Genomic DNA, 27,749 nt, shown 5'->3' on the forward strand with positions numbered 1-27,749 from the left:
AAGGGATATATGGCAACTTTCGGAAGTGTTAGATTTTACAAGAATACAATTAAGGCTATCCGCAAGCTTCTTACACTTGGGTTCTCATTCTCTTTGTTACCCCTTAACTCCAGAAACCCTAGAGATAATATTTGTAAACCAACAAGTGTCAAACTTCACTTAATAATGTGACCTAAAATGTAAAACACATAATAAAACCACTTTCATTAATACAGGAATAATCTTGAGCCAATAAAGGGAGAGAATAAATGTAAACCAAGTTTATTTTGCTTTTTAAGTAGTGTTCTTAAAGCACTACAGCTTGGTAAACAATGTAAATTAGTATAAGTCATCTCAAAAGCCAGAGTTTTGTTTTGTTTGTTTTTTAATGAGTTGTTAAAAAGATGCAGCCTATTCTAACAGGATAAATATTTTTAACCATTTCACTTCGAGTTAATGAAGGCTCACAAATGAGCAACACTCCTCATTGAGGAAAACAAAAAGCTGTTGTCGACAAGCGACAGCACACACACACAAAAACAAAAAGAACTGTGTAAAAATAACTAACTGTGTTCCCATATTTTTTGAAGTCGCTTTACAATGGGATGATATGCACATGATCTTGCTGCAAACTTGCCATACAGACTTGTAATACATGTAGTCTAGACAAACGATTCAGTCCAAGAGGTGCTAACTTCAGACAATGCAGCACTATAATCCTTTTAACAACGCAATTTGTTTTACTCATTATCTTTTCTTCTAGGCTGAAATACAGGCTAGAAAGAAAATGCTCCCTAATTAAAAATTGGTACTGTTTACAGGAAAATTGTGTAATTTTGCATTAGAATTTACAAGTATATGTTCAAATTGAATTTACCTCCTCCCCCCATCCCAGCCACAACATGGGCATGAAGTAAAATTTTTAAAAATGCCTTAATTTTTAACTTCATGCAAACTAAATAAAGATGACCAAAACAAAAGCTTAAACAATGGAAGGATATTTCACAGAAAATTTCTTATACAAAAAACACATAAGAAAAAGGGCCACTAGGTGACATTTTAATTTACAAATTGGCATCATTTTGGTCGACAAATATCCAGATGCTGTTGTTTTCTTCTGCTAACAAGTGTTGCAGAGAGGGAAAAAAACAAAAACCAAAAAACAAAAACAAAACAAAAAAAAACCCGAAAAAACAAAAACAAAAAAACCCCAAAAAACCCAGCATCACTTCGGATTTTAATCACACATTTCTTCTGGAATTTCATGTGGATTAAGGATGCCAGGGACAGACATTTGAAGTTTATGTTTCTCTTCCTGAGCCTGTCGAAGGGCTGTTTCTCTTTCTTCCAAAAACAGATCAGATGTATCTTCACCTGCAAACTCCTGTGAAAACAAGATAGTTGAGCTGTCAAAAAAACCAAAACTTCAATTTTGGAAAAAGACCTGCTTTGGGAAAAAAAAAAGCATAGACAAGTACCTTCTTTTGCTTACACAAGAATAGAATTTATCCTTCCATTGGTTGAATTTCTTTTTTTTTTTTTCCATTTATTTTGGGGGTGGGGGGAGAGAATGCGTGTGCATGGTACACATAAGAGCAGGAGAAGGGTACAGAAAGAGGGAGAGAATCCCAAGCAAGCTCTGCACTGTCAACATAGAGCCTGACACGGGGCTTGATCCCACGAACTGTGAGATCATGATCTGAGCTGAAATCAATGAATTAGAGGCTTAACCGACTGAACCACCCAGGTGCCCCCACTGGCTGGGTTTAATTTATGGTATATTTATACAATTCTGTGTAGCTTAATTAAAACCAAGGGTGGCAGTTCTGGGGATTAAAAAAAGGTTATATAAGAAGAGGCATGTCTGATATCATATATAGAATATGCTTCATAAACAAAGATTTAAAAACCTGTTTCATGGGGCACCTGGGTGCTTCAGTCTTGGTTAAGCATCTGACTCTTATTTTGGCTCAAGTAATGATCTCACAGTTTGCGGTGAGTTTAAGCCCCGTATCAGGTTCTGTGCAGACAGTGTAAAGCCTGCCTGGTATTCTCCCTCCCCCCCTCCCTCTTTCTCTCAAAATAAATGAATAATTAAAAAAAAATTACCTAATTTGTCAGAATTCCCTAAAATGGACTCCTAACTAACCAAATGGGTATAAATCCCCAAAGGGACTGCCAATATATTTCTTCCCCCATTTTCCACAATTTAAAAATCATCCGTAGGATATATTCACAATATTGCAACAGACCTTTGTATCATCTAAAATGAATTATGTTAGTAACACATTTCCAAAAACATTTTAAACCCATTCTCTTGTCAACTATGTTTTATAGTTATTCACTGTGAATCAGTCTCAAACTAGGTAAACCTGAATATTATTCAAAAAGTCCATTTTGCTTCACAAAAAAGTGGTTAATTCCACAAAGCAACAACTAATCATATTCAGTCTTAATACTTCTGCCAAGTGCAAAGAAAATACGTACCTTTATTTGTACTAGGAAATCCCTAAGATGTTCCTTGAAAGCAGGAATATCCTGATTTAAGCTGAAAAGCCCTGTCACAAAGAGCTTTACTTGAGCACTGCAAATCAAAACACAACAATTAAATAATCACTATTTTTAAAATGAAAAATGTATGCGTATTAAAAAGCATATTTAGGGGCGCCTGGGTGGCTAAGTCGGTTAAGTGTCCGACTTCAGCTCAGGTCACGATCTTGCGGTCTGTGAGTTTGAGCCCCACGTCGGGCTCTGGGCTGATGGCTTGGAGCCTGGAGCCTGCTTCCGATTCTGTGTCTCCCTCTCTCTCTGCCCCTCCCCCGTTCATGCTCTCTGTCTCAAAAATAAATAAACGTTAAAAAAAATTTTTTTAAAAGCATATTTAGGGGCGCCTGGGTGGCTCAGTCGGTTAAGTGGCCGACTTCGGCTCGGGTCATGATCTCGCAGTCCGTGAGTTCGAGCCCCGTGTCGGGCTCTGTGCTGACAGCTCAGAGCCTGGAGCCTGTTTCGGATTCTGTGTCTCCCTCTCTCTGACCCTCCCCCGTTCATGCTCTGTCTCTTTCTGTCTCAAAAATAAATAAATGTTTACAAAAAAAAAAAAAAGCATATTTACTGGGGCGCCTGGGTGGCTCAGTTGGTTGAGCGTCCGACTTGGGCTCAGGTCATGATCTCACAATCCGTGAGTTCTAGCCCCGTGTCAGGTTCTGTGCCGACAGCTCGGAGCCTGGAGCCTGCTTTGGATTCTGTGTCTCCCTCTCTCTCTGCCCCTCCCCTCCTCATGCTGTCTCAAAAATAAATAAAAACATTAAAAAAAAAATTAAAAAAAAAAACATACTTACTCTTGTAGATGAGGGAATGCAGATTTAAGGAGATTTGCCACATATTCCTGAATGAACATTTGGTTGTTAACCGGATTTCCAGGATTTAATGGCGTACTTATTTTTCCTTCTTCAACCAAATTAAACATATATGCAAGTATTGATGCATGCATTGTCAAGCCTGTTGATAAAAAGAACATTATGAACTCCATCATGTAATAGCAATGGAAACCCTTAACATTTTCATGGCTTTATGTGCTTACCAGCAGTATGTGAGGTGTCTGTCACAACAGAAAAGATATGCTGAAGAATATCACAAAAATACGTTTGATAGAAACTCTGAGCTGCAGCTTCTTCTTGTGCAACATTTTGTAACAGTGTAAAAAGTATCTGTAAGCCTGAAATGTATAGAACACCAAAAAAGTCAATTCTCTCCCCATCAACTCTAAAAACAGCATTACCAAGTACACATCTATTACAGAAACCAATTACTGTTTAAAAACAAAATAGGGGCACCCAGGTGGCTTAATCAGTTGACCATTCGACTCTTGATTTTCAGCTCAAGTCATAATCCAAGAATTGTGGGATGGAGCACAGTGTTGGGCTCCACACTGAGCACGGAGCCTGCTCAGGATGACAGCTTTCTTTCCCTCTCCTCAATTTGCACCCCCTCTCTAAAATAAAAATAAGTAGGATAAACCACGACATCTCGAGGAGATGCAAATTTCCTGCTGAAGATGTCGTGGTTTATCCTTATTTTGACCCTTAGTGGCACAGAGGCAAAGCATATGAGGGAAAAGGAAACAAACAGTGGATAAGAGAGGTTCCTCTACTTTGAATTTTATGCCCATTTCCCCATAATTCAATCCTGCCTATGGACTCACTATGGAAGAGATAATTAAACTGCTTTTAGGACTTTCTTAAACCTATATATACAACTGATGCACTCAAACAAATCCCTGATAACAAGTGCTAGCTACCTAGCTACAAATACAGCCCTACCTGTAAGAGTCTATAGGTTATGTATTGGTAGGGCAAATGAATAAAAGGACCTAATTTCTATGTATTTACCTGTATCTGCAACATTCCTCATAGTGTGTTTGAAAGCCCAAATAATGGAGTCCAAAACAAGTTTAAATTGTGCAGGTGGTATAGCCAGAAATGCTGGGAAACAATGAGAATTGACAGCCTGAAGTAGCAAGAAGAAGTTTGTTCTGTGTTCAGGATACTCCTCAAAGTCCTAGAAATAAATGGTGAGAACAAAGTTTCAATGCCTTAATTATGTTAAATAAGACAGAAGAAGTAAACACTAATTTATTACAAAAGTTTGGAGTTGTTAGGGGCCCCCTGGTGGTTTAGTCAGTTAAACGTCCAACTCAGATCTCAGGTGTCAGGCTCCACCCTGACAGTGCAGGGCTGGCTTGGGATTCTCTTTGTCCCTCTACCTGTCTGCCCCTCCCATGCTAGCTAGCATGTGCATGCTCTCTCTCTCAAAGTAAACAAAACAAAAAAACCCACATAAAGAACATCACATTTTCTAGTAACTCCGAGTATTCCTACCACTTTATGATAGGGACTTTGAGACTGCTAATAGAGATTTGAAATTTTACCTACTGTGTAAATTCAGACTTACATCTACATTTTTCCTTCTTGCTTAATATATTTTCCCATTTCTTATAAGCATAAATGCTAGCTGCTATTTGAATGTTACATACAGCCTATCAAATTTACCCCTATTTGGCTGTTAAGATCTCTTTTAACAGAAAAAATTTTTAAAAAGTATTTCTTTTGTCTGCAAGTTCAAATATTTAACTCCAGATTTTAAAACTTCTACTATTCTCATAAGTATCATTTATGCTTTCAAGAATTGCAAGGATACATACTGCAAAATTCCTCATTACAACTGTAAGGTAAACCACATACCTTATTTATCATATTCAATGTGCATTCAAAAACAGCATCAAATATTTGAGGTATTTCAGCTGTTATATGTCCTCCTAACTTATTGACAATAATAGCCATAGTACTAAGCACTTCTGGTTCTCTAGCAGCTGGGACATTTCTCTGATAATCAATGAGAACTGCATCCAATAGAGGAGGAACAAAATTTTCGGCTACCTGTTAAAAAAAAAAAAAGTTGTGTTCTATGTGTATTTGCTAACTAATATAGTTAGATGGGTGTTGTACTGACATTTAAGTTAAGTATCTGCTTAAGACTGGAAAACTGCACAATTTAATTTGGTTTTGGAGACTAAAACTTTTTTTAGCAAAAGAAACCAAGAAATTGTAATAGGCTGGGAAGAGCCAACAACCTATTGTAGAGTACAAGTTTGTTATTACCAAGGCAACTGCAGCCCCGTATCAAGCAAGTGGCTCCATGTTACTATGATAGGACCAGGATTCTATGTGAGATAACTTAGCTAAATGGAAAGAAAATTCCTCCTAACCAATACTATCAGTTTCATCAATGCATAGTATCTGTAAAAACCGTGCAGGCTCATATATAATAAAAAATAGACACCCATTCAATGATTTTTTTTTAACTTAATGAATACTAACTGGTAAGTATCTTAATGAACAAAAATAATAACCATCCCTTACACTTGTAAAAGGAATTGGAACTGTACCAGAAAGACCATGGGTTTCCATGAGTCTGAATAAACAGGATCTTAAGGTGTAACTTACATGCTTTTAATAGTTTCTTTACTAAGACATGGACATTAAATACAAGCAATGTTTCTTGTAACTGAAGATTACCAGTGTTAGTAGTGTCCTACCATACAAAACAGATCTAGTAAAAATTTAAGAATAAGCACATTATTTTTCCAATAAGCCACTTGTTCTTAGACCAGAACTGGTTTCTCATATTACTCTCAACACTGTAATAATTCTTTTCCCACAAACTGAATCTTCAGTGTGTTTTTCAGTACTTTATCGTGAGAACTGCAGTTTTCTGAACAAATTTCCTGAAAATATGTTAAGGAACAACACTGAAATTTCAACATTATGAAAGTAAACAGCACATGTGTCAACCAGTGTTTCCATGTAGCAATGATGAACAGAAAAGGATTTTTTGCAATGTTCCAAGGAAAGAGAATGAAATGGTAGAATAAATAAAGAATACACATTTAAAAAAAAAATGAACTTTTTCCCAAGTTGAGGCATATAGACCCTGGTTTAATTTCTGAGAACCAATTAAAACCAAAAGAAGTGGGGAACCTGGGTAGCAGAGTTGGTTAAGCATGCAACCCTTGATCTCGGCTCAGGTCATGGTCTTGTTCTTGAGCACCAAGTCCAGCTCTGCGTTCACAGTGTGGAGCCTGCTTGGGATTCTCTCTCTGTCCCTTCCCTGCACGCACATACTCTCTCTCAAAATAAATAAATAAACAAAACAAAAAACCTAAAAGAAGAGATTTTTAATCCCTCTAACTGGGAAAGCGCTTACTCTCACTGCAGAGGCAAACTAATGACAGCTTTGTAAATTGCTCTGAAAAATCCCAAAAGAACACAAAAAATTTTACCCTATCCGTAGAAAAATGAAATGGCTTGAGCTACCTTGTTACATATCACCACTGTCCCCCACTAAGAGCAATTTCTTAGGAACATGGTATATATTAACTAATATTTTAAAGTATTTGAGGACTAAAAAAACAGGACACTAAAATAATCCCCCCCAATATGTGCATCGAAATTACCTTTAATTGGGCAATATGCATATATAGGAAAATACAACATCCACTTAAACAAAAAGTGTAACATTTCACTTACCATCTGTGGATCATTGGACCGGCTCACCCAACCAGATATTAACTTTAAAGTTTCCCTTTTTACAGTTCGCATACTTCTAATCAACGGTTGCTTTGTAACCATCTCACCTAAAAAATACAATCCAGTGGAATCCAACTTGACAACTAAAATTCTACATCAGTAGTTTGTTTCAGACACTATTAGCTCCCATTTACCACACAAAAACTTAAAGACAGAGGCACAGAAATAAATGTACCGGGAAAACAAAATTAGACTAATTTTACAAGGGAAAGGGAATTCAACTGGTTAAAAATAATTGTCTGGGGTCATGTGGGACATTGGGAGAGTTAAATTAAATCTGTGAGAAATGAATGTTTAAAGAACTGACTTGTCATACACCACTCCACAAAAGTTCAGAATCACGTACCATTAGCTTGGATAGCTGCTGAAATATTTTCACTGAGGCACTTGTATACATTAAGCATATCTAAATAAATTCTCCCAAGCTGAATTACAAAGGGGTGTCCGACAGCTTTGCAGGCTCTAACATTTGTTTTCAATATGCTACCGAGCTGCTTGACTGTTTCAGGATCTTTAAGTATATCCACATTCTGTGAAGGACAAGTAACAAAATTTCATTTATCACATGAAATTTACCTTTGTAATTACTAAAGGAAAAAACACTACCTACACCTTACTCCAAACCACCCGCACATTTATAATCTGAGAGTAAAACAAATACAAAAATCTTTATTGCCTATGTCTACAAGTAAGAATAGAAAGTGTCCCACTAAACCATCAAAACAGAGTAAGGTTATAGTGTAATTCTTTTTAATGTGCAAAAATGCAGAAACCATTCATGGATAACGAATACACATCCAAGGTACTGAATTACTTTTTGTAAATAACATGTCTTGCATTCCGTTAGAACTTTGAAAAAAAGTAGTAAAACTTACTTTGGTTGCCTGCTGGATTATGCTATCCCAAACCTGATTAGGAAGTAGCATATATTTTTCTATTAAATGTTCTTGCACTGTTTGGTCTGTTTGTGCACCAATCATGTACCCCACAGCTTCATAAAATGTATGGACCTATGTAAAAAGGCAGGCATTTTACTTAAGAAAAAAAAAAGTTCATTTATTTGCGGGGGAGGCAGGGAGGAGACTGAGACAGAGAGAGCACATGCACGGGAGAAGGGGAGGGGCAGAGAGAGAAAACCTCAAGCAGGTTACTCTGTCAGCACAGACACTGACATGGGGCTCGAAGCCATGAACCACAAAGATCATGACCTGAGCAGAAATCTAGAGTCAGATGCTTAACCAGATGAGCCACTCATGCGCCCCCAGATATTTTACTTTAATGCATCATAAGGAAAGCAATTCATGTTTGTAGTGGAACTCATTTTATGAGTGTGAGAAATAACTTGCATCAGGTAGACAAATAGCCTAACAAACTTCTGGTTAAATTTTTGTCTCATTATGAACATTTAACCACTCCAACAGAGAGGTGGGTGGAGGGATAGGTGAAATAGGGAGGAGGATTAACACGTGTACTTATGATGGGTCCTGAGTGATGTATGGAACTCTCTATTCCCATTAAATGCATTCCGATTAAAACAGTAGTCATTTTCTAAGAGAGATATACTCAGAGCTCTACATACCTGTTGAGGCTGAAGATCACAAATTATGGTGTTGATATTGTTCAAAATTTCATCAATAAATGGCATTACTTCTCCAACCTGAACCTGAACAAAATGCCTGCGGCATTTTTGAGCTATTTTAATGAAAGTATCACAAGCCATATCTTGGACTCCGTCATGGGTCTCTAAACAAAACAAAAACATTTATCATAAGATTTTCAAGAAAAAATGTTTTTGTTCAAGAAGCATAGAATAACTAAGTAATATATATTAAAGAGGATTTACCATGCATGAATTCAAACAACTTGTTAACTACAGTCTTCAGAAATTTCCAGTGAGCTCTTAAAAATCTTGGATATTGACCTACTATGTACATGATATTTGACGCGATAATAGCTTTATTATCTTTGCCTCTTTTCTGTTCACATAATCCTAATAGATCCTGCAAAACAAGAGAAATTTCAGTCATTTAGAATAAAATACAGTGACCTAAAGGTTCCAGTTGCTACCACTTGCATACCTTTATAACAGTAACAAGAAATCGTTTTTCATCCTCTTCATGCATTGCTCCACTAATGGAGCCTATTGCCCAACACAATGTATTCAAATTTTTCCATGACCACTCTGTACCATTCACTTGATTGTGAAGCTTCTCAGTCATTATTCTTTCTGTATCTACATAATCCAGGTGAGTGAGATAAACTATAAAGGAAGGGAAAAGGTTCCAGAACGTCAAATAGCAAAACTCTATGAATAGAAATATTAACTAAGAAATAACAGCACATCAATAAAGATGGTTGTTGACAAATTCAGAAAACTATACATTTCCTAGTATTTTCACCCCAAGAGAATTCCAAAGATGAAGATTAAATTGACAGCATTTATTAACTTACCTAATGTTTCTCTCATATTCTTATACAAATTAATGGAATCTGTATCCTTCATGAATTCTCTTACAACTTCTCCCTGATCATTTTCTACAACCAATACTTCCTCTGGTTTAGCCATACGACTAACCATTAATAAACGGACCTATTCAACAAATACAAAGAAAAACCTGTTATACCTCTATGAAATCAGCCACATCCAGCATAGGAAAAAAAATTAAGAATAAGCACTTTATACTTAGACCAACATACCTCCCAAAATTGTTCTCAAAATATAAAATATAGACATTTAGAAAATAGAATTCTACAGTAAGTTTTCTAATGTTATTTATCATGAATAAACATCTACTGTTAAGTTTCCTGTGTCTCATCTAGAGATTGATTCAGTAGATTGGTAAGTGATCTCTTAACTTGCATTTCTTTTTTTTTTAACTTTTAATGTTTATTTATTTTTGAGAGAGAGACAGACAGAGTGCGAGCAGGGGAGGGGCCGAGAGACAGGGGGAGAGAGCATCTGAAGCAGGCTCTAGGCTCCGAGCCGTTAGCACAGGACCTGATGTGGGGCTTGAATTCACAAAAGGTGAGATCACGATCTGAGCCTGAGCCAAAGCCAAAGTAGGCCGCTCAACCCACTGAGCCACCCAGGCACCTCTTTTTTATAAAATTTTTTTTTTTTTCAACGTTTATTTATTTTTGGGACAGAGAGAGACAGAGCATGAACGGGGGAGGGGCAGAGAGAGAGGGAGACACAGAATCGGCAACAGGCACCAGGCTCCGAGCCATCAGCCCAGAGCCCGACGCGGGGCTCGAACTCACGGACCGCGAGATCGTGACCTGGCTGAAGTCTGACGCTTAACCGACTGCGCCACCCAGGCGCCCCTCAGGCACCTCTTAATCCGCATTTCTAACAAACTCACTGGTGGTGCTGATGCAGTATACTCGTAAGGCCACACTACTAAAAACCAAAGCTCTTAAACCAATCCCTTTCAATGGTCTAATTTTGAACAGGCATGAAAAAGTTGGATTCAATTTTTGCAACTCTTTTATTTGGATAGATCATAAAAGCCAAAATAAAATAAAACCCACCATTTGCATTTAGTCTTCAAAATCACAGCAAGGAACAGGAAGAGTGAGCAATCAACCACCCAATTGAGTTACCTTGGATAACACGGGCAAATACAGCTGTCTCCTGGGAGGAACATCAAAATGTTGGCTTCCAGATAGCAACGGAGAAGCAGATGTAGAGAATGGGCTCTCTCTATAGAGTTCAGCTGCTAAATGATTCCAGTACTCAAGACAAATCTTAAAGATTTCAGTTTCCTCCACTTCTGATACCAACAACATATAATGAAGGGCCTACAAAGAAGACCAAAACTATCAAAATAATCCTTAGACATTATTATCCTGCCACAAATTGCCTTCCACTCGTTACATTAACAGGAAATAAAAATTCATGCTTCATTTTACACAACTCTGTTTCATCATTCATCTAACACACTACAGATATTCTGTAGGAACAAATTGTGCTTTCTTCTTCATCCCTTTTTTTAAATGTTTATTTTTGAGAGAAACAGAGAACAAGTGGGAGAGGGGCCGAAAGAGAGAGGGAGACACAAAATTCTAAGCAGGCCCCAGGCTTTGCGCAGTCAGCACAGAGCCCAACATGGGGCTCAACCAACAAGCCAGATCATGACCTGAACTAAGCACGAAGTTGGATGCTTAACCCATTGAGCAAAGCAGGCGCCCTTCTTCTTCCTTTTATTAATGTTTCATTAATTTGTTTTTGAGGGAGAGAGAGAAAATCCCAAGCAGGCTCTGTGCTCAATCTCATGAACCGTAATCAGGAGTTAGGACTTTTAACTGACTGAGCCACCCAAGGACCCCAAAATGTGTCTTCTGACAGGTCCTGGAATGCTTCAAAAACCTTATGTAGTTATTAGCCAATACATATGTTAATTAAGTCCCCTAAAAAGGTATGGACATTTAGTACCAATAGTAAAGTGTAAACAATCCAAATATCCATCTACTCAGGAGTGGACATGCAAAATATGATATAATCATACAATGGAACATTATTCAAAGAATAATGGAATGAAACACAAAGAAATGAAATATATAGGCTGCAAGATGAATGAACCCTAAAAACATGCTAAGTGAAAGAAGCTAACTACAAAAACCATGAGCCCATTTATATGAACGGTTCAGAATAGGTAAACCCAGAGAGCAAATACGTGGTTGCTAAGGAGCTGGGGGGAGAGCAGAATGAGGGATTATTTTAATAGGTATGTCATCCTTTGTGGGTGATGAAAAGGTTTTAGAAAAGGTGACAGTTGATAACACTGTGAATGTCACTGAACTGTACACTATAAAATACAGTTTTACGTTACATGCATCACACTTCAATGTTAAAGACTATCTTTAAAAATAGTCTTGAAATGTCTGAGTACCCTTTAGGAATTTTATTTTGATAATAAAATTACTGATCTGGCATTATTGAGAATATAAAAAAGCAAATTCAGCTTGTAACTCAGAACATATTTTTATGCACTGACGAGTAAGAGGTAAGAAGATACATCAAAGGTACAGACATTAATAAAAGGGCAGACATTTTAGAACAAAGGCATTTCTGAAAAAGCTTTCATTATGTAGAGAAGAATTTCAGAAGCCAGAGGCTTCATAAAGCCTACCTCCATGAGTGTTTCCCTGAGATTTAACCTTTTTTCTATAAGTTGACCATGTTCCTTAAGAAAGGTGCAGAGAAACAAACTGAGATTCTGAATAAAGTTCTGTTCATCATCTTTTCCATTTGAGTATGCAAGTCGAATATTGGTATTTAAAGGTAGCATCTACAAGTTTAAATATGGACCATTAGTCTGAGCCTGTATTTTAAAACCCAAAAAGACATTATTTCTAAGCCCTAAAATTTGATCTCCTTGTTACTAATATTAAACCATAGACTTAAATAGATTATTCTTCACTAGAAACCTTTGGTTCTTTATAGTTGTTTTTGTGTTCTGGCTTCTGATTTTTAAAAATGCTACAAGTGATAAGATTTCTTTTCAATTTTTCCGTTATCAGACTTTTCCTTCCTTAATGTTATTAGAAACAAAAATATTCAAGTAATTCATTCGTATTGTAAACACAAACTGTTATGTAGTATTAGGAGTAACATTCCGAATAATTTCCTACATACCTAATCAAGATTGTACTGGCCCATCTCTTTAGTTTAGAGACATAAGTTTTCAGAAGAAAAGCTAATACTTAAACCTCAGGTTTCCAAGTTTTTAAATTCTGTTTAAATACATTACTATGATACTCCCAGAATCTTTATTTCAAGGAATTTTCAAAATGTTCACTAAAACCTCTACCTAATCTTATTTTATATAATAAATACACAATCACATTGTAGCAGATCTGTTATGATTGATTAGTTGTGACAAAGCAGTTCAACCCAACTTTTTCCAAAGCACTAAAATTATTTAGTCTGTTGTTAAGTGTTGTATTACCTGTTTTAGCTGCATCATTGTCAGTGTAAATAATGTTACAAATTGTTCCTCATATTGGCTTACACTTACACCAGCAATCTCAGTGAGGCACTTCAGAGAGACATTTCGAAACATTGGAACATTCAGGAACTATTTTAATAAACGAAGCATAAAATTAAATGGCCATTAATACTTTATTAACAATTAAAAAAATAAAGGTTTTAACAATTGAGAACATAAGAGGGAAAAAAACAGATAAATGGATAGATACATTTTGTTTGCACATATATTTTGAGGAAATTTCATTATACATCCAATAGACAGTAAAAGCTTCAGGAGCAAACTGTGCTTTATTTTGATAGGTCTTCAGACATCTAAAACACAAAGTTGCTTAGTGACTTTCCGACAATCTATTATATGCCTTAATTAAGGACATTATATTTTATACATAGTCTAAGAAAGTCCCAGGATTTACTTAGGATTTTAAGAGATGGGCAGCACACCTAGGATTAACAAACGTGTGATAAAATTGGCATACCATTTGTGGATGGCAATTTGGTAAGCACCAAAAACCTTAAAAAAGAAATAACAGACATGCCTATTGCCCTGATACATGTATAAAATTTTTGCAAAATAAATATTTAGAAAAGTAGATTAAGCGTCATTATTTAACAATGTTTCCTCTGCAGTACAACTGACAATAAGTTTTATATATAATTGTCTACCAATACAATGTCTCAAGTATTATAAATTCACATATTAGAACAGAGTATTACCTCAATGAACTGAACTATAAAGCCTCAAATGTTAAGTTATAATAAGGCCTCAATTAGGCATACAAATTTATTCATCGTATCTGCCAAGAAAACATCTGGAAAAATAATACACCAATTGGTACCCAGTCATCTCTGGATGAACAATTATTAAGACCTCATATAGGCTAGGCATTACACACTATTGGTTTAGAAAAAAAAAAACAAAATGGAAAAAACCCAGACTTTGTTTTATAGAAATGTCCCTTGATTTACCTTATTGTGACCTATACAATCAACTAAAATCAAATCAAATCTGTTAAACAGTGGTTCACATGGATTTCTAAGATTTCTGACACCATTTCAAAGAATTACCAGCTGCAACTAATGAAAAATTCTCCTGAGCAGTTTCCTCATCTTAGAAATAACACTAGTTATACCTATAAATGCAAAATGGTTTTTCTATAGCACAGAGCATTACAAATTATGAACATATGCCAACTAGACAGTGATAAAGAACTGAAATGTATTCACTATACCTTATAAATTAATGTGCTGATTAACTTGGTCTCAAAAATATATCCCAGTGGAATCCAATTAAGAAATCTGAGCAATGTTTCCAAAGTTGCATGTACAAGTGGAGCATTTTGGGAATTTTCCTATTAATGAAAACATACCTGGTAAATAATCCTCTTCCTATAATTAACTGTTACTTAAAAAATGAAATCAAAAGCACTTACCATCACAAACTGACACAGCTGGAAAATTTGCGAGAATTCATTGCACATGCTAAAAGAAAAAAGTAAACTGTTTAGAAGACACAAATACTGTAATTATTTACATAGTAAGAAAATTACTAAAAATGTCACCAATCTGGTCGCTAAAAATTTGAGTCACTTCTATTTAAACACAAATATCAATAACTTCATCAAAAGCTACAAAAGTTACTAAAACTACATGTAGTATAACTCTTTCAAAGCTTACCCATAAAGAATACTATAAAGAGCACATAATTTGATTTTGTGGAGATTTTTGTCTTCCTCTAATGTGAGTAATTTCAATCCATCTGGTCTTTTTAGTGATTTTTTTATTTTTAAAAAATTGTTTATTTTGAGGAGTGGGGGAGGGAATGCGAGGGGCCAGTGAGAGAGAGAGAGAGGGAGAGAATCCCAAGCAGGTTCTGTACTGTCAGCAACAAGAGGCTGACACAGGACTCAGTCCCATGAACCATGAAACCATGATCTGAGCTGAAAACAAAGAATTGGGTGCTTAGCCAACTGAGCCACCCAGGCGCCCCTAAGATTTTATTTAAGTAATCTGTATACCCAAGGTGAGATGTGAACTTACAACCCTAAGATCAAGAAGAGTCGCATGCTCTACTGACTGACCCAGCCAAGCACCCAAAATCAATCTGTCTTTTAAATCAAGATAGTTGAAACAAAACTCTGCAAAACAAGAGGGGTGGCATTATATATATGTATCCTAAATCCTAAAATATGCTTATACACCAAAACAAAGACAAACTTGTGAAGTCTGAAGCTAGTTTGAATATATAAATGTGAAATACTGCTGTGCCCTACCGACGAGAACAAATTTTTATCACTAAGTGAAAAAATAAAGTGGCCTGCTTCCCAGGACACAGGACTGGTAACAATTCAGTTGACATTTGGACCCAAGTCATTTCCTTGAATTATATTTAGTCACCATATTAAAACAGATCCCAAAGGTTTCTAGAAACTCCACACCTATACTCCTTTTGCATGAGATGTATGAAGTTATTTTGCTGGGACAATGAAGTATGACATCCTATCTTTATCATCACACATAATTTTTCAAGGCTCCAGATTTAGAATTATTAGGTCCACTCTAGGACTATTTAAATTTGTACACAAAAACAATTAAAAGTAATTTAACATATTTACAATCTCAAAAATTTATAATCTACCTCCAAATTCCTGGACATCCTTTCAGAAAAGCTTAAATTCTAAAGCAAAATAATTACTTGCCTGTCTTTTAAATGCTTAGCTTTCACTTGAGTTATTTGTCCACTAGAGAAATCAAATACTTCTTCACTCAAGAGTTTAAGAATCACCATATTATTCTGACAGAGACTTTCACTAGTCCTACTTGCTCCAACAATGTCACTGATAAAAGTTGGCCAGTGTTTTGGCCATTCTTGTTTCAGTATCTGAAATAAGATAGGAAATGTTAATTTCATTTTACTTCTCAATGGCAGATAAAGCAAGAGTGAATAACAACCACTTTTCATTTTTTCCCCCTTGAAATGTGCCAGCCTCTATAGAATCAACTAGATAGAGTATAAGATAAAGTATAAAAGTATAAAACTTTATAGATAAAGTATATATATATAGAAAAAGTATAAAACTTTATAAAGTTTTTGGCTTCAAATGCCCAGGACTCCTCTCAGTTTTCCTAATTGGTATAGTCTGGTTCCTTTTTCTATTTTAATTAAAGATTTTAAGTAATTTGTACACCTAACGTAGGGCATGAACTCATAACCCCAAGATCAAGAGATGCATGCTTGCGTGTTCCACCAACTGAGCCAGCCAGGTACCCTGGTCTAGTCGGTTCTAATACGCATGCATATCAATACAAGCTGGATACACACGTACATATTATCCTAGTAGATATAAAGATCTAACTCTAAGCAGTAAAAACATGATGGGCAGAGATGCTCATTTTCTCATATAAATTTGGAAGGCAGCATTATAATTGGGGATGGAATCATCTTTGACCAAAGTCTAATGAACTGTATTACATTTTAAAGTCTATACTATATATTATGCATACTAGGATTTTCCCAACCAGATATTCCATATAGTACCTGTTATTATAAGAGGTAACTAACTTCTTTGTACTTCTCTCCATCCCAAAGATAGGCTGACAACAAAAAGTCCCCAGGATAAAAGTGTAACTTAATGAAAACCCAAATGTTTTCATCACTTACTAAATGGAAAAATCTGTATTTTTTCCTCACATACCAATTAATGTTCTCAGGAAAACTTTTGCAATATTATAAAAAATACGTAAATACAAAATTCAAAAGTGAGATTATTAGATAAGTTTGAAAAACAGACTAGGTGTAGAGATCGCTTTAAGGAATGTTGAATTCAAAAGCAATGATTTATGAATTAAAATGGAGACAGATGACATGGAAAAAAAGTATGCACAGGAACAGGCAAATGAAAAAACTGTAATGGGTCTGATCCATACTGGAGCCATAGAAGTGATGAACTTACAGTATATAAAGTTTTCAACCATAGCAAAATTACAATTTCAAATGCAAAAACGGTAGATTATAGTTATTGTAAAAACTATTATTACTTTAAGATGTTAGTCTAGCTATTTGACAAAGTAGGTTTGAATATTTTGTTCCAGTAATCAGCCTAACTGAAGCATTAATTATTCTATGGAAAACAGTAGATCAAGTAAAAGCTTACCTGAACAAGAATCATATTTAATTTTCCAATATACACCTTTTCCTTCTAAGAAAAGAAAAAAGTTTAGATTAAATGAATGTCTAAAATAAGAAATAGTAAGAACACAAAGGAATTCCTCTGAAAAAAATGAATGCAGATCTACTGTAAATGATTGTACATATATGTTTGTATGTCTGTGACAGGAGTAGATTTAAGCTGAAGATTCATTATTTAAATGATTTTAAATTCTCACACTAATTTCCAAAAATGGTCTTACCTCTACACAAGTTGGGTCAGATGACGTCTTGATAATGAGGCCAACAACGTATTTTTTAATTCCTATTAAAAAAAAATATTCAACACTTTCATAGCATGCCAATAAATCATCAGTAACAAAAAACCGAGGAAGGGGAAGATAAAAGGTCAGATAATAAACCCCTATCCCATCAGAAATATTTACATTTTTGAATGATGCCCATCATTTTTGTGTACTACCCTTTAAGTTTTAACTTTTGTTAACTTTACCACATGTATAGGTTTAACAACTACAGATTATATTCTAAGATATTCTTTAATGCTATTATCAGTCAACATGTAATTACAAAAAAAACCCCACCAGGGATTAATTTGTTGTTTATTTAAATAAACATAAACTTATTTTTATAAGGTTAAAACTACAAAACCCCTGAAAAGCATTCTAAGTAAGTTTATTGAAAATATATTTTTTTGAAAAAAAATTTTTAACATTTATTTTTGAGACACAGAGAGACAGAGCATGAACAGGGGAGGGTCAGAGAGAAAGGGAGACACAGAATCTGAAACAGGCTCCAGGCTCTGAGCTGTCAGCACAGAGCCTGACGCGGGGCTCGAACTCACGGACTCAAACTCATGGACCATGAGATCATGACCTGAGCTGAAGTCCGATGCTTAACCGACTGAGCCACCCAGGCGCCCCTATTGAAAATATTTCTAAATCAAGATTAGATGTTGTTCCCCTTTTCAAATTTAATTGTAACATTAAGGTATTCCTAGAAACTTTTCATTTTGAGGAAAGTACACCTGAGCAGGAGAGGGGCAGGGAATCCCAAAGCAGGCTCCTCACTGTCTGTGCAGAGCCTGACATAGGGCTTGATTTCACCAACTGGGAGATCGTGACCTGAGCTGAAATCAAAAGTTGGATACTTAACCGACTGAGCCACCCAGGCTCCTGAGGTGGAAATGATTTTAACTTGTCCCCTCCATTACAATACACAAGAATTAAGGAGAAAGCTTTGTTTATAATGTTATTTACTTAAGGATATCTTAATAGTACAACCTATTCTTTAAACAACGAAGACTTCTTGCCTGTGATTTTAATTCACATCATTCAAAATTTACAGAACATCTATTATAAGTTCCCTTCAGTTTTAAAATTACACAGTGCTCCTACATCAATACATCCAATGGGTTTGAGAGGTAGGACCCTTAAATAAACAAATTATGATTTCCTACCATATAAAAACTATTCTCACATTTAATTTAGGCTTTGGTACCAAACGATCATCATCTTTGACAGCTATCTGACCTTTGGAAATACAGTTCAAGAGCTTCTGGAACTATGTTGCCCCAAGCTTTATGTAACAAACTTGGAACTCAGGGAGAGGGGATTTGCTAAGAAATTTACCCATAATATTAAGCAGGAAATACAGCTGACATGAAGGCAGTAAAATGTTGATTTGATTGTAAAATCATCTCAATACTTCATGTGCTGAAGTATTAAATTTATTCCATTTGTTCCTCCATTTTCTTTCATATTCCAAGCAACTAAACATTAAAATACACTAATTATGTAAATAATTTCCTTATTGTAAAAAAACTACTAGTCCAATAAAGTCACACGAGAGCTATTTATCAACTGAAAATGTAATGTTAAATGGTATCAATATTCACAGATTAAGAGACATTTAAAAAACTGTTTGATAAGTGCCAAAAATTTAATTGTTATATACAATCTAATATAAACTATCTCATTTACGTTTTTTTAATAAAAAAAGTTTTTTAATGTTTGTTCATTTTTGAGACACACACACACACACACACACACACACACACACACACACACTCTGAACCAGGCTCCAGGCTCTGAGCTGTCAGCACAGCTGACACGGGGCTTGAACCCACAAACCATGAGATCATGACCTGAGCTGAAGTCGGGATTCTCAACCAACTGAGCCACCCAGGCACTCTTCATTTACATTTTTAAAAGCTAGTTCTACCCTAGGCAAAGACCACAATACTAAATGCTGCAGACAAAATCTATCAATTAATGCTAAAAAAGAATGGGAAAACCTTTCAGAAAAAATAAGATACCAGTGTGATCTCAATTATCCCAAGATCGTTTTCAAGGAATAAACCCAGTAATTTTGTTAAAAAAACAGCAGGAACCACCATAACCAGATAATAAATGTTAATAATAAATAAATGTACTAGCATTACATACCCTGTCTTGGTGGACTGAGGACACAACACCATTATTTTTAAAAAATTTTTATTGTTTTATTTATTTTTGAGAGAGAGACAGCATGAGTGTGGAAGGGACAGAGAGAGAGAGAGGGAGCCACAGAATCCAAAGCAGGCTCCAGGCTTTGAGCCAACATCTGATGCCCAACCAACTGAGCCACCCAGGCACCTGGGACATACAACACCATTACGACATTCTTACCAAAAAATCATGGAACCTCCATTTAATCCCGAGGAATTAAGACAAACCTAAACTGAAATACACTCTACAAAATAAATAAATGATCAAAACTCATCAAAAGTGTCAAAGATGTATCAAGCAAGGATTAAGAACCATCACACATAAGAACACTAAAAAAAACACACTAAGCTGTAGAACAGAAAAAGGCCTTTAGAAAAAACACGTGAAATTTAAATGGGCATGTTTCAGTTAATAGTACCGAACCAATGTTCTTTTCATGGTTTTGATAAAATTTTTTAATGTTTATTTTTGAGATAGAGACAACATTGAGCGGGGGAGGAGTACACGGTGGTGGGGGGCGGGGGACGACACAGAATCTGAAGCAACTTCCAGCCTGAGCTGTCAGCAAAGAACCTGACACGGGGCTCGAACTCACAAACTGCAAGATCATGACCTGAGCTGAAATCGGATGCTTAACCGACTGAGCCACCCACGCAGGCACCCCCCCTGCTATGGTTCTGATAATTTTATTATGGTTGCAGAAGCTTGTTAGTATTAGAATAAACCAAAAGGTATTAAGTGCATTCTATATTTTTTGGGCAACATTTCTACAGTCTAAAATTATTTTAAAACAAGAAGAAGGCTATGTGGACACAAAATCAGGTCTAGTTTTAATAAGACTACTAAAAAAAGGAAATAAGATTATCAAATTTGTTTTATTAACATTTATTTTCAGACTGCAACAGCACACATGAGCAGGGGAGAGGCAGAGAGAGTACCAAGAAGGCTCTGCACTGTCACCAACTGAGCTACCCAGGTGCTCTGAGTATCAAACTTATTTTAAAACAAGTGCTTCTGTACATGAATCATTTCTTTTAACAACCATACATCAGTTTTAAAAAACAAGCTAGGTGCGCACCTGTGTGGCTCAGTTGATTAAATATCCAACTCGATTTCAGCTCAGGCCATGATTTCAGAGTCTTGTGAGTTCAAGCCCAGTGTAGAGCTCTGTGCTGACAGCATGGAGCCTGCTTGAAATCCTCTCTCTCTCCCTCCCTCCTCCCCAGTGTTCTCTCTCAAAATAAATAAAATTAAAAAAAAAAAAAAGCTAAATTTTACCAATTATTTAAGCTAACCCACAAAACAATCCCACATATCCTTAGTGTCCAGAAGGTTTAACCAAAACGTAAATATGGTATCGCTGGTCCTTCTGTTCTTTACATAAATTACTACTACTAAAGCATCTTTAAAAAATTAAATGACAATTCTAAAAAAATATGAACAACAATAAACATCCCTCTGAATCCTCTTAACACAGGAAACAGCCTAAAAACAGAAACAAATATATTGCCTTCTCTCTGTTAAAGGAGAGACAATACCATATGAAATTTAGTAGTTTTCTTCTTAATCTGTCATAAGGAATGAAACAATGTCTAAAACCACTATTGCTGCCTCTATTTGGAACATATATTATCTGTTTGGAGGCTTTTCTCAACCTCAGGGAACAGTAAAATAGGATCAAATAGATCCTTCAACTCTTCTGTTACCAATTAAATCAATTAAGTATCTTCTCCCTGTTTTCAGAGGTCTGAGGTTCACCTGTAGATGAAGCAAAGCGTAAATAATGAAAATAGTAGGAAAACAAAAATGGAAATTTCTCACAGACAATATAATATTAATTTAATTTAATGTCACTCTGAAATGACAGTACTTCAATCCCTTCAGAACACCGGAACGCCTTTTCTGATCAAGTACTGCTGCACATAAAGTGTCTGGAATCTCCTATTGCTAGGTACAAAGCTTATTTCATTAAGTACTCTAACTTCTTCCCCAAGTACATTCCATGGCTTACCCAAAATTTAAAAAAGCAGCTCAATGAGGAGGAGTTTTACAACTGTAAATAAATACCAAAATGGAGCGCCTAGGTGGCGGAGTTAAGTGTCCGACTCTTGGTTTTGGCTCAGGCCATGATCTCACGGTTCTGTGAGTTAGGGCCCCAAGTCAGGCTCTACACTGGCATTGTGGAACTTGCTTGGGATTCTCTCTCTGGCCCTCTGCCACTCGCATGGTCTCTGTCTCTCTCAAGTAAGCTTAAAAAAAAAAAAACTTTTAAATAAAAACTAAAGAAATAGCGCAATGACATCGTGCTTATCAAGGCAGAAAAGCCAAATGTTGACAACTATTAGAGAAGCTCAGCTTCTGAAACTTAACAGAAAATTATCTGAGATTTGACAGAAAATTATATATTCTCAGTGTCTTATTCTTTGTACCAAACGAATTCATGTCTGTCACGTGCAAAAGAGACATTCACATAATATAAACTTCTTAAAATAAGGCACTCCCTATACACATTCATATAAAACTTTATTATCTGTCAAAACTTATTAATATAAAATTATCTGTTTCCTATCATTCAGAAAGTGTATGTGAAGAACCTGGGATATTTCTTCCAGCAGCTTTCTAAGCTCCTCTTTGGGAATGAAGAAACGATAAGACACACAAATATAAAATTAAAAAAGTTTTTGAAAAATCAATAACATCTCAGCACAATTATGTTCCTGTTACTATGTCATCAAGCTTTTCAAGGGATTCATAAAATCACTTTTAACAAATTTTTATCTATAGCTCCTCATTCTATTCTTCTCAATTTGAACAAAAATTCACCTCCAAAGTTTAAATTAACCTACAAAGTACTGAAGAGTGCTATTTTATTTTTTTAAGTGCTGTTTTTTAAAAAAGACTGGCCATGTATATTTTCTTTAAAATCTACACTAGCATAAAAATGGCAAACTAGTCATGGAAAAGCATATTATGATGCAAAATTTTCAAATCCATGTTTATGCATTTATCTCTTATAATCTATTTTCTCAAGGTAAAGAAAAATGTCTTCTGACAGTCTTATTTACAATAAACAATTTGGGTGCATGGGTGGCTCAGTAACTTGAGTGTCGGACTTCAGTTCAGGTTATGATCTCACAGTTCATGAGTTTAAGCCCCACATTGGGCTCTGTGCTGACAGCTCAGAGCCTGGAGCCTGCTTTAGATTCTGTGTCTCCCTTCCTCTTTGCCCCTCCCCTGCTCATGCTGTGTCTGTCTCTCTCAAAAATAAACATTAAAATAAAAAAACAAGCAATGCTAAACAGTCAACATAAACTTACTGAAAGTAGAGAGCATGTCAACTTTAGCTAGTTAAAAGGTAAGATTAAAATAAATCTCATCCTGGGGCACATGGGTGGCTCAGTGGGTTAAACATCCAACTTCAGCTGAGGTCATGATCTCACAGTTTCTTAGTTCAAGCCCTGTGTCCAGGCTCTGTGCTGATTGCTCAGAGCCTGGAGGCTGCTTCAGATTCTGTGTCTCCCTCTCCCTCTGCCCCTCCCCTGCTCACACTCTCTCTCTCTCAAAAATAAACATTAGAAAATATAAAATAAACATCATCCTGCCTTAGAAGTTACACATCATCTTGCAAGCTACTTGCATCTAGGAATATCTTCCAAAAAGTGGATAATGACAGGGTAAAAGAAATCCATTACCAAACCTGAATTTCATAAAGAGGATTCACTAAAACTATAAATTTCAAATTTAAAATATGAGAACTCATTACTGACTACAACTTCCTGTTGGTGTCATAGTCCCCTGGGAGCAAAAGCCTTACTTTTCAAAATTTACTTAAGGTTCTACCTTAGCATCCTATCTGGTCAGTGATAGATTGTCAGCAACTTTTCCACCAAATACATGATTCTACCTACTAAGAAAAACTGCATTCCTAGACAAATTATAAAATATGTTGAATAAAAAAGCTGCACATTCTGGGGGTGCATGGGTGGCTCAGTTGGTGAAGCATCCAACTTTGGCCCAGGTCATGATCTTGCAGTTTCTGAGTTCGAGCCCCACAACGGGCTCTCTGCTGTCAGTGCAGAGTCTGCTTCATACCTGTCTCCCTCTCTCTCTGCACCTCCCCCACTCATTCTATCTCAAAAATAAGTATTAAAAAAAAAAAAGTTGCACATTCTGATTCCTCTTTCACAGTGGCTAATTTTTACATATTACAGAAAACAAAATCTCAACACACTATTATTATAAAAGCAAAACTACAGATAAAACTGAGTTCACCCCAGTTCCAACCACTGTGCAATACTTAAAAGTATCCAATTCCACTTTATAAATTTATTTATGCATTATTATTTTAAGTAAACTCTACCCCAATGTGGGCCTCAAACTCAGAACTCTCAAATCAAGTCATATGCTCTCCTGACTGAGCCAGTCAGGTGCCCCTCCAATTCCACTTTAAATATTTCTTTACATTCTTAAGCTCTAACAATGCAAGTTTGGTACATTTCTCCATCAGAGCCATTTTAATTGAAAGTAAGGTTCTTTCCCTGTGCCATAAATTTATCACAAACATCTGTCCATCTAACCACCAACAGTGACCATCAGAAAGACAGACACTAAAATATAGTTATATATATATATATAGCAAAATGAGAGACAGCTAAATCAATTCAAAAGTGGGAATTTTAAAAAATTTTTAATGTTTATCTTTGAGAGAGAGAATGAGAGAGAGAGAGAGACACCGAGTGCGAATGGGGGAGGGACAGAGAGAGGGGAAGATACAGAATCCAAAGCAGGCTCCAGGCTCTCAGCTGCCCGCACAGAGCCCGACGCGGGGCTCAAACGCAGGAACCCCGCAAGAGCATGACCTGAGCTGAAGTCGGACGCCTAACCAACTGAGCCACCCAGGCACCCCTCAAAAGCGGGAATTCTTAACCCAGGGCTCACACAGATAGGCTAGAACGATTATTACCTGCATGTTTAGTAATTTCAGGAGGAACAAGCTTAAGAACAATGATCACTCTTTTGTTTATTCTGACAATGAGAGAGAAAGCACAAGTGGGGAAGGGCAGAGATAGAGGAGAATCCCAAGCAGACTCTCTGCACTGCCAGTGTGGAGCCTGACATGGGGCTTGAGCTCATGAACTGAACCATGAGATCATGACCTGAGCCAAAGTCCAAAGCTTAACTGATCGAGCCACCCAGGTACCCCAGAACATCGATCACTCTTAAAAGGGTTTTATGGCCTCAGATATTGAACAAGAACTATAAAGGATATATAAGGAATTTAAATTTTATTACATTTATAGCATCATTATTTATAATGGGCAAAAAAGATGGAAACAACCCAAACATCCACCCACAGATGAACCAATAAAAATGTGGTATAGACTACAAAAGAATATTATTCAGTCATTAAAAAAATGAAATTCAGATATCGAAGGCTGTAACATGGACAAACCTTGGAAACATGTGCTAAGTGATGTTAACCAGACACACATAAAAATGATTGTACCTACAGGAGTTACTTAGAATAAGCAATTCACAGAGACAGATAGCATAACAGTAGTTAAGTAGTTAACAGAGATTGGGGAGACAGTATAATGGGAGAGCTCATGTTTAATGGGTAGGGTTTCAATTTGGGATGAAAAACTTTAGAGATTGATAGTGATAATGGTTGTACAATATTATGAATGTATTTACAAACACTGAACTACACACTTAAAATGGTTATGTATACTTTATGTATATTTTATCACAAAACAACCGTTTATTTAAGATTTATTGATTACAGTTGACCCTTGAACAATGCAGGTTTGGCCACACAGATCCCCTTATACGTGGGTTTTTTAGGTAAATACAGTACAGTACTGTAAATGTACTCTCCTTATGATTTTAACACTTTTCTCTAGCTTACTTTAAGAATACAGTATAAAACACATACAACATACAAAATATGTATTCATCAACTGTTATCAATGAGGCAACACACAGTAGGCTATTAGTAGTTAAATTCTGGGGGATCAAAAGTTTTGCACAGGTATGTGATTGCCAGGGGGTCAGCTTCCCTAACCCCTCACACACACTGTTCACGGGTCAACTGTACTGCTAGTGAGAATGTAAAATGATACAACTATTTTGGAATATAGTTTGGCAGTTAAACATGCACCTACCATATTATCCAGCCATTCTACTCCAGCTAATCAAGTAAGTGACAGAAAGACTGGGGAGGAGGAAGGGTAAAAAAGAAGGCAATCACAAAGATGAAGACCTTGATTACAGTGGTGGTTTCATGGGTATATGCTTAAGTCAAACTTCTTATCAAATTGTATAAGTGAACAGCTTCTAGGTTTTGATAACCATCTCTTTCCTTTTGTTCCCCCTTCCCTAAGGTTAGTAGCTGCTTCCTGTGTTTACTAACATCTGAGTTACCTCAATGGCCCTTTCCTGGCCTTATCAACCCCCTCAATTCTCTGCACTAAAATCCCTTGTTTGGGAAAATAATAAACGAAACATGGTAAAATCCTTTGTGGTAAATATAGGGGACACACAAAAGTAGGTATTAAGGAGCCTAGTTAGGAAGCTACTGCAGAAATTTCAAGGTTATTTGGTGAAACGAATACATTTTTGTGGAAAGAGACTGGCGAAACACATGCCGGATGTTTATTCATACCTAGCACCTAGAAGGGCCCAGGGGCTTTATACACATTACCTTTTCTATCATATCCCAAAATGGTTGCAAAGCAGTCAAGATTCAGAGGAGTAAAATATTTTGCATAAAGATCATACTAATAATTGTACCATGGGGGCACCTGGGTGGTTCAGTCGGTTAAGTGTCCGGTTCTGGGTTTTGGCTCAGGCCACTGTCTCACAGTTTGTGAGTCCAAGCCCTGGTTCAGGCTCTGCGTGGGGAGCACGGAGCCTGCTTGGGATCCTTTCTCTCCTCCCCTCCTCTGCTCTCTCTCTCTCTCAAAATAAATAAACTTAAAACAAACAAATAAATGTACCATATGCCTCATTCCATAGGAAGGGCACGGAGTAAAAATCTTTTGGGTAACTGGATTTGTCAACTTACTCAAATTAAAACACAGAAGTATACAACTCAGGAACTTAATTGCCCAACTACCTTTAATTAAGCACCCAAACTTTCAAAATGTCCAATTATGACTTTATCACTTGGGACTACTCATAAATTGACCACGACTTTTCAACTATAGTAAGTTCTCATCTCATGAAATGAAAGGACATGTAGGGGCGCCTGGGTGGCGCAGTCGGTTAAGCATCCGACTTCAGCCAGGTCACGATCTCACGGTCTGTGAGTTCGAGCCCCGCGTCGGGCTCTGGGCTGATGGCTCAGAGCCTGGAGCCTGTTTCCGATTCTGTGTCTCCCTCTCTCTCTGCCCCTCCCCCGTTCATGCTCTGTCTCTCTCTGTCCCAAAAATAAATAAAAAATGTTAAAAAAAAAAAAAAAAAAAGAAAAAAAAAAAAAAAAAAAAGAAAGGACATGTAAGCCATATGCCTTAACAGATTAAATCATGTTCCTCTGGTTGAAAACAAAACAAAACAAAACATAAAGCTATCTTTATACAGATAAATTTTTTTTCCCAGGGAGGATCAAATTAGAATTTCTAATTCTAATTAGAATTTTCTAATCCAAATGCAAACATTATTTTTAAAAAAGGAGGAGGGTTAGCTGGAAAAATTCATGTTGATGTGCAGCCCAGATAATCAACATCACTAACAGTCCTAGTGTACCTTTAATTACTTCAGTGTCTAGCAACCAGTCTCTTCAACAAATGGGTGTTGGGAGAACTGGACAGCTACATGCAAAAGAATGAAATTATACCCCTTTCTTATTACACCGCGCGCGCGCGCACACACACACACACACACCTTAACAGAGTTACACCTAAATATGAGACATGAATCTAAAACTCCTAGAAGAAAACATAGGCAGTAATCTCTTAGACCTAGCACAGATGTCTCCTCAG

General features: G+C 36.3%; 1 protein-coding gene across 1 annotated transcript in view; it reads right to left on the minus strand.

Moving 5' to 3' along the window:
- Positions 1-245: 245 nt before the first annotated feature.
- Positions 246-27,749, minus strand: part of XPO1 (exportin 1) — a 44,857-nt gene continuing 17,353 nt past the window's right edge. The window contains exons 5-25 of the mRNA XM_047068432.1: positions 17,524-17,585; positions 17,268-17,312; positions 15,813-15,994; positions 14,547-14,595; positions 14,346-14,465; positions 13,076-13,204; positions 12,257-12,415; positions 10,728-10,925; positions 9,576-9,714; positions 9,203-9,384; positions 8,968-9,124; positions 8,704-8,867; positions 8,000-8,134; positions 7,471-7,654; positions 7,065-7,171; positions 5,220-5,414; positions 4,368-4,536; positions 3,560-3,694; positions 3,318-3,477; positions 2,467-2,563; positions 246-1,363 (exon numbers count right to left, since the gene is read on the minus strand). Coding sequence (XP_046924388.1) covers positions 1,217-1,363; positions 2,467-2,563; positions 3,318-3,477; positions 3,560-3,694; positions 4,368-4,536; positions 5,220-5,414; positions 7,065-7,171; positions 7,471-7,654; positions 8,000-8,134; positions 8,704-8,867; positions 8,968-9,124; positions 9,203-9,384; positions 9,576-9,714; positions 10,728-10,925; positions 12,257-12,415; positions 13,076-13,204; positions 14,346-14,465; positions 14,547-14,595; positions 15,813-15,994; positions 17,268-17,312; positions 17,524-17,585 — 2,915 coding nt within the window. The 3' untranslated portion in view covers positions 246-1,216. The remainder of the gene's footprint in view (positions 1,364-2,466; positions 2,564-3,317; positions 3,478-3,559; positions 3,695-4,367; positions 4,537-5,219; positions 5,415-7,064; positions 7,172-7,470; positions 7,655-7,999; positions 8,135-8,703; positions 8,868-8,967; positions 9,125-9,202; positions 9,385-9,575; positions 9,715-10,727; positions 10,926-12,256; positions 12,416-13,075; positions 13,205-14,345; positions 14,466-14,546; positions 14,596-15,812; positions 15,995-17,267; positions 17,313-17,523; positions 17,586-27,749) is intronic.

Source organism: Lynx rufus, unplaced genomic scaffold (assembly GCF_022079265.1).
Source record: "Lynx rufus isolate CCGP_SWC_20201006 ecotype Redwood Valley unplaced genomic scaffold, mLynRuf1.p SCAF_8, whole genome shotgun sequence".
NCBI classification, from domain to species: Eukaryota; Metazoa; Chordata; class Mammalia; order Carnivora; family Felidae; genus Lynx; species Lynx rufus.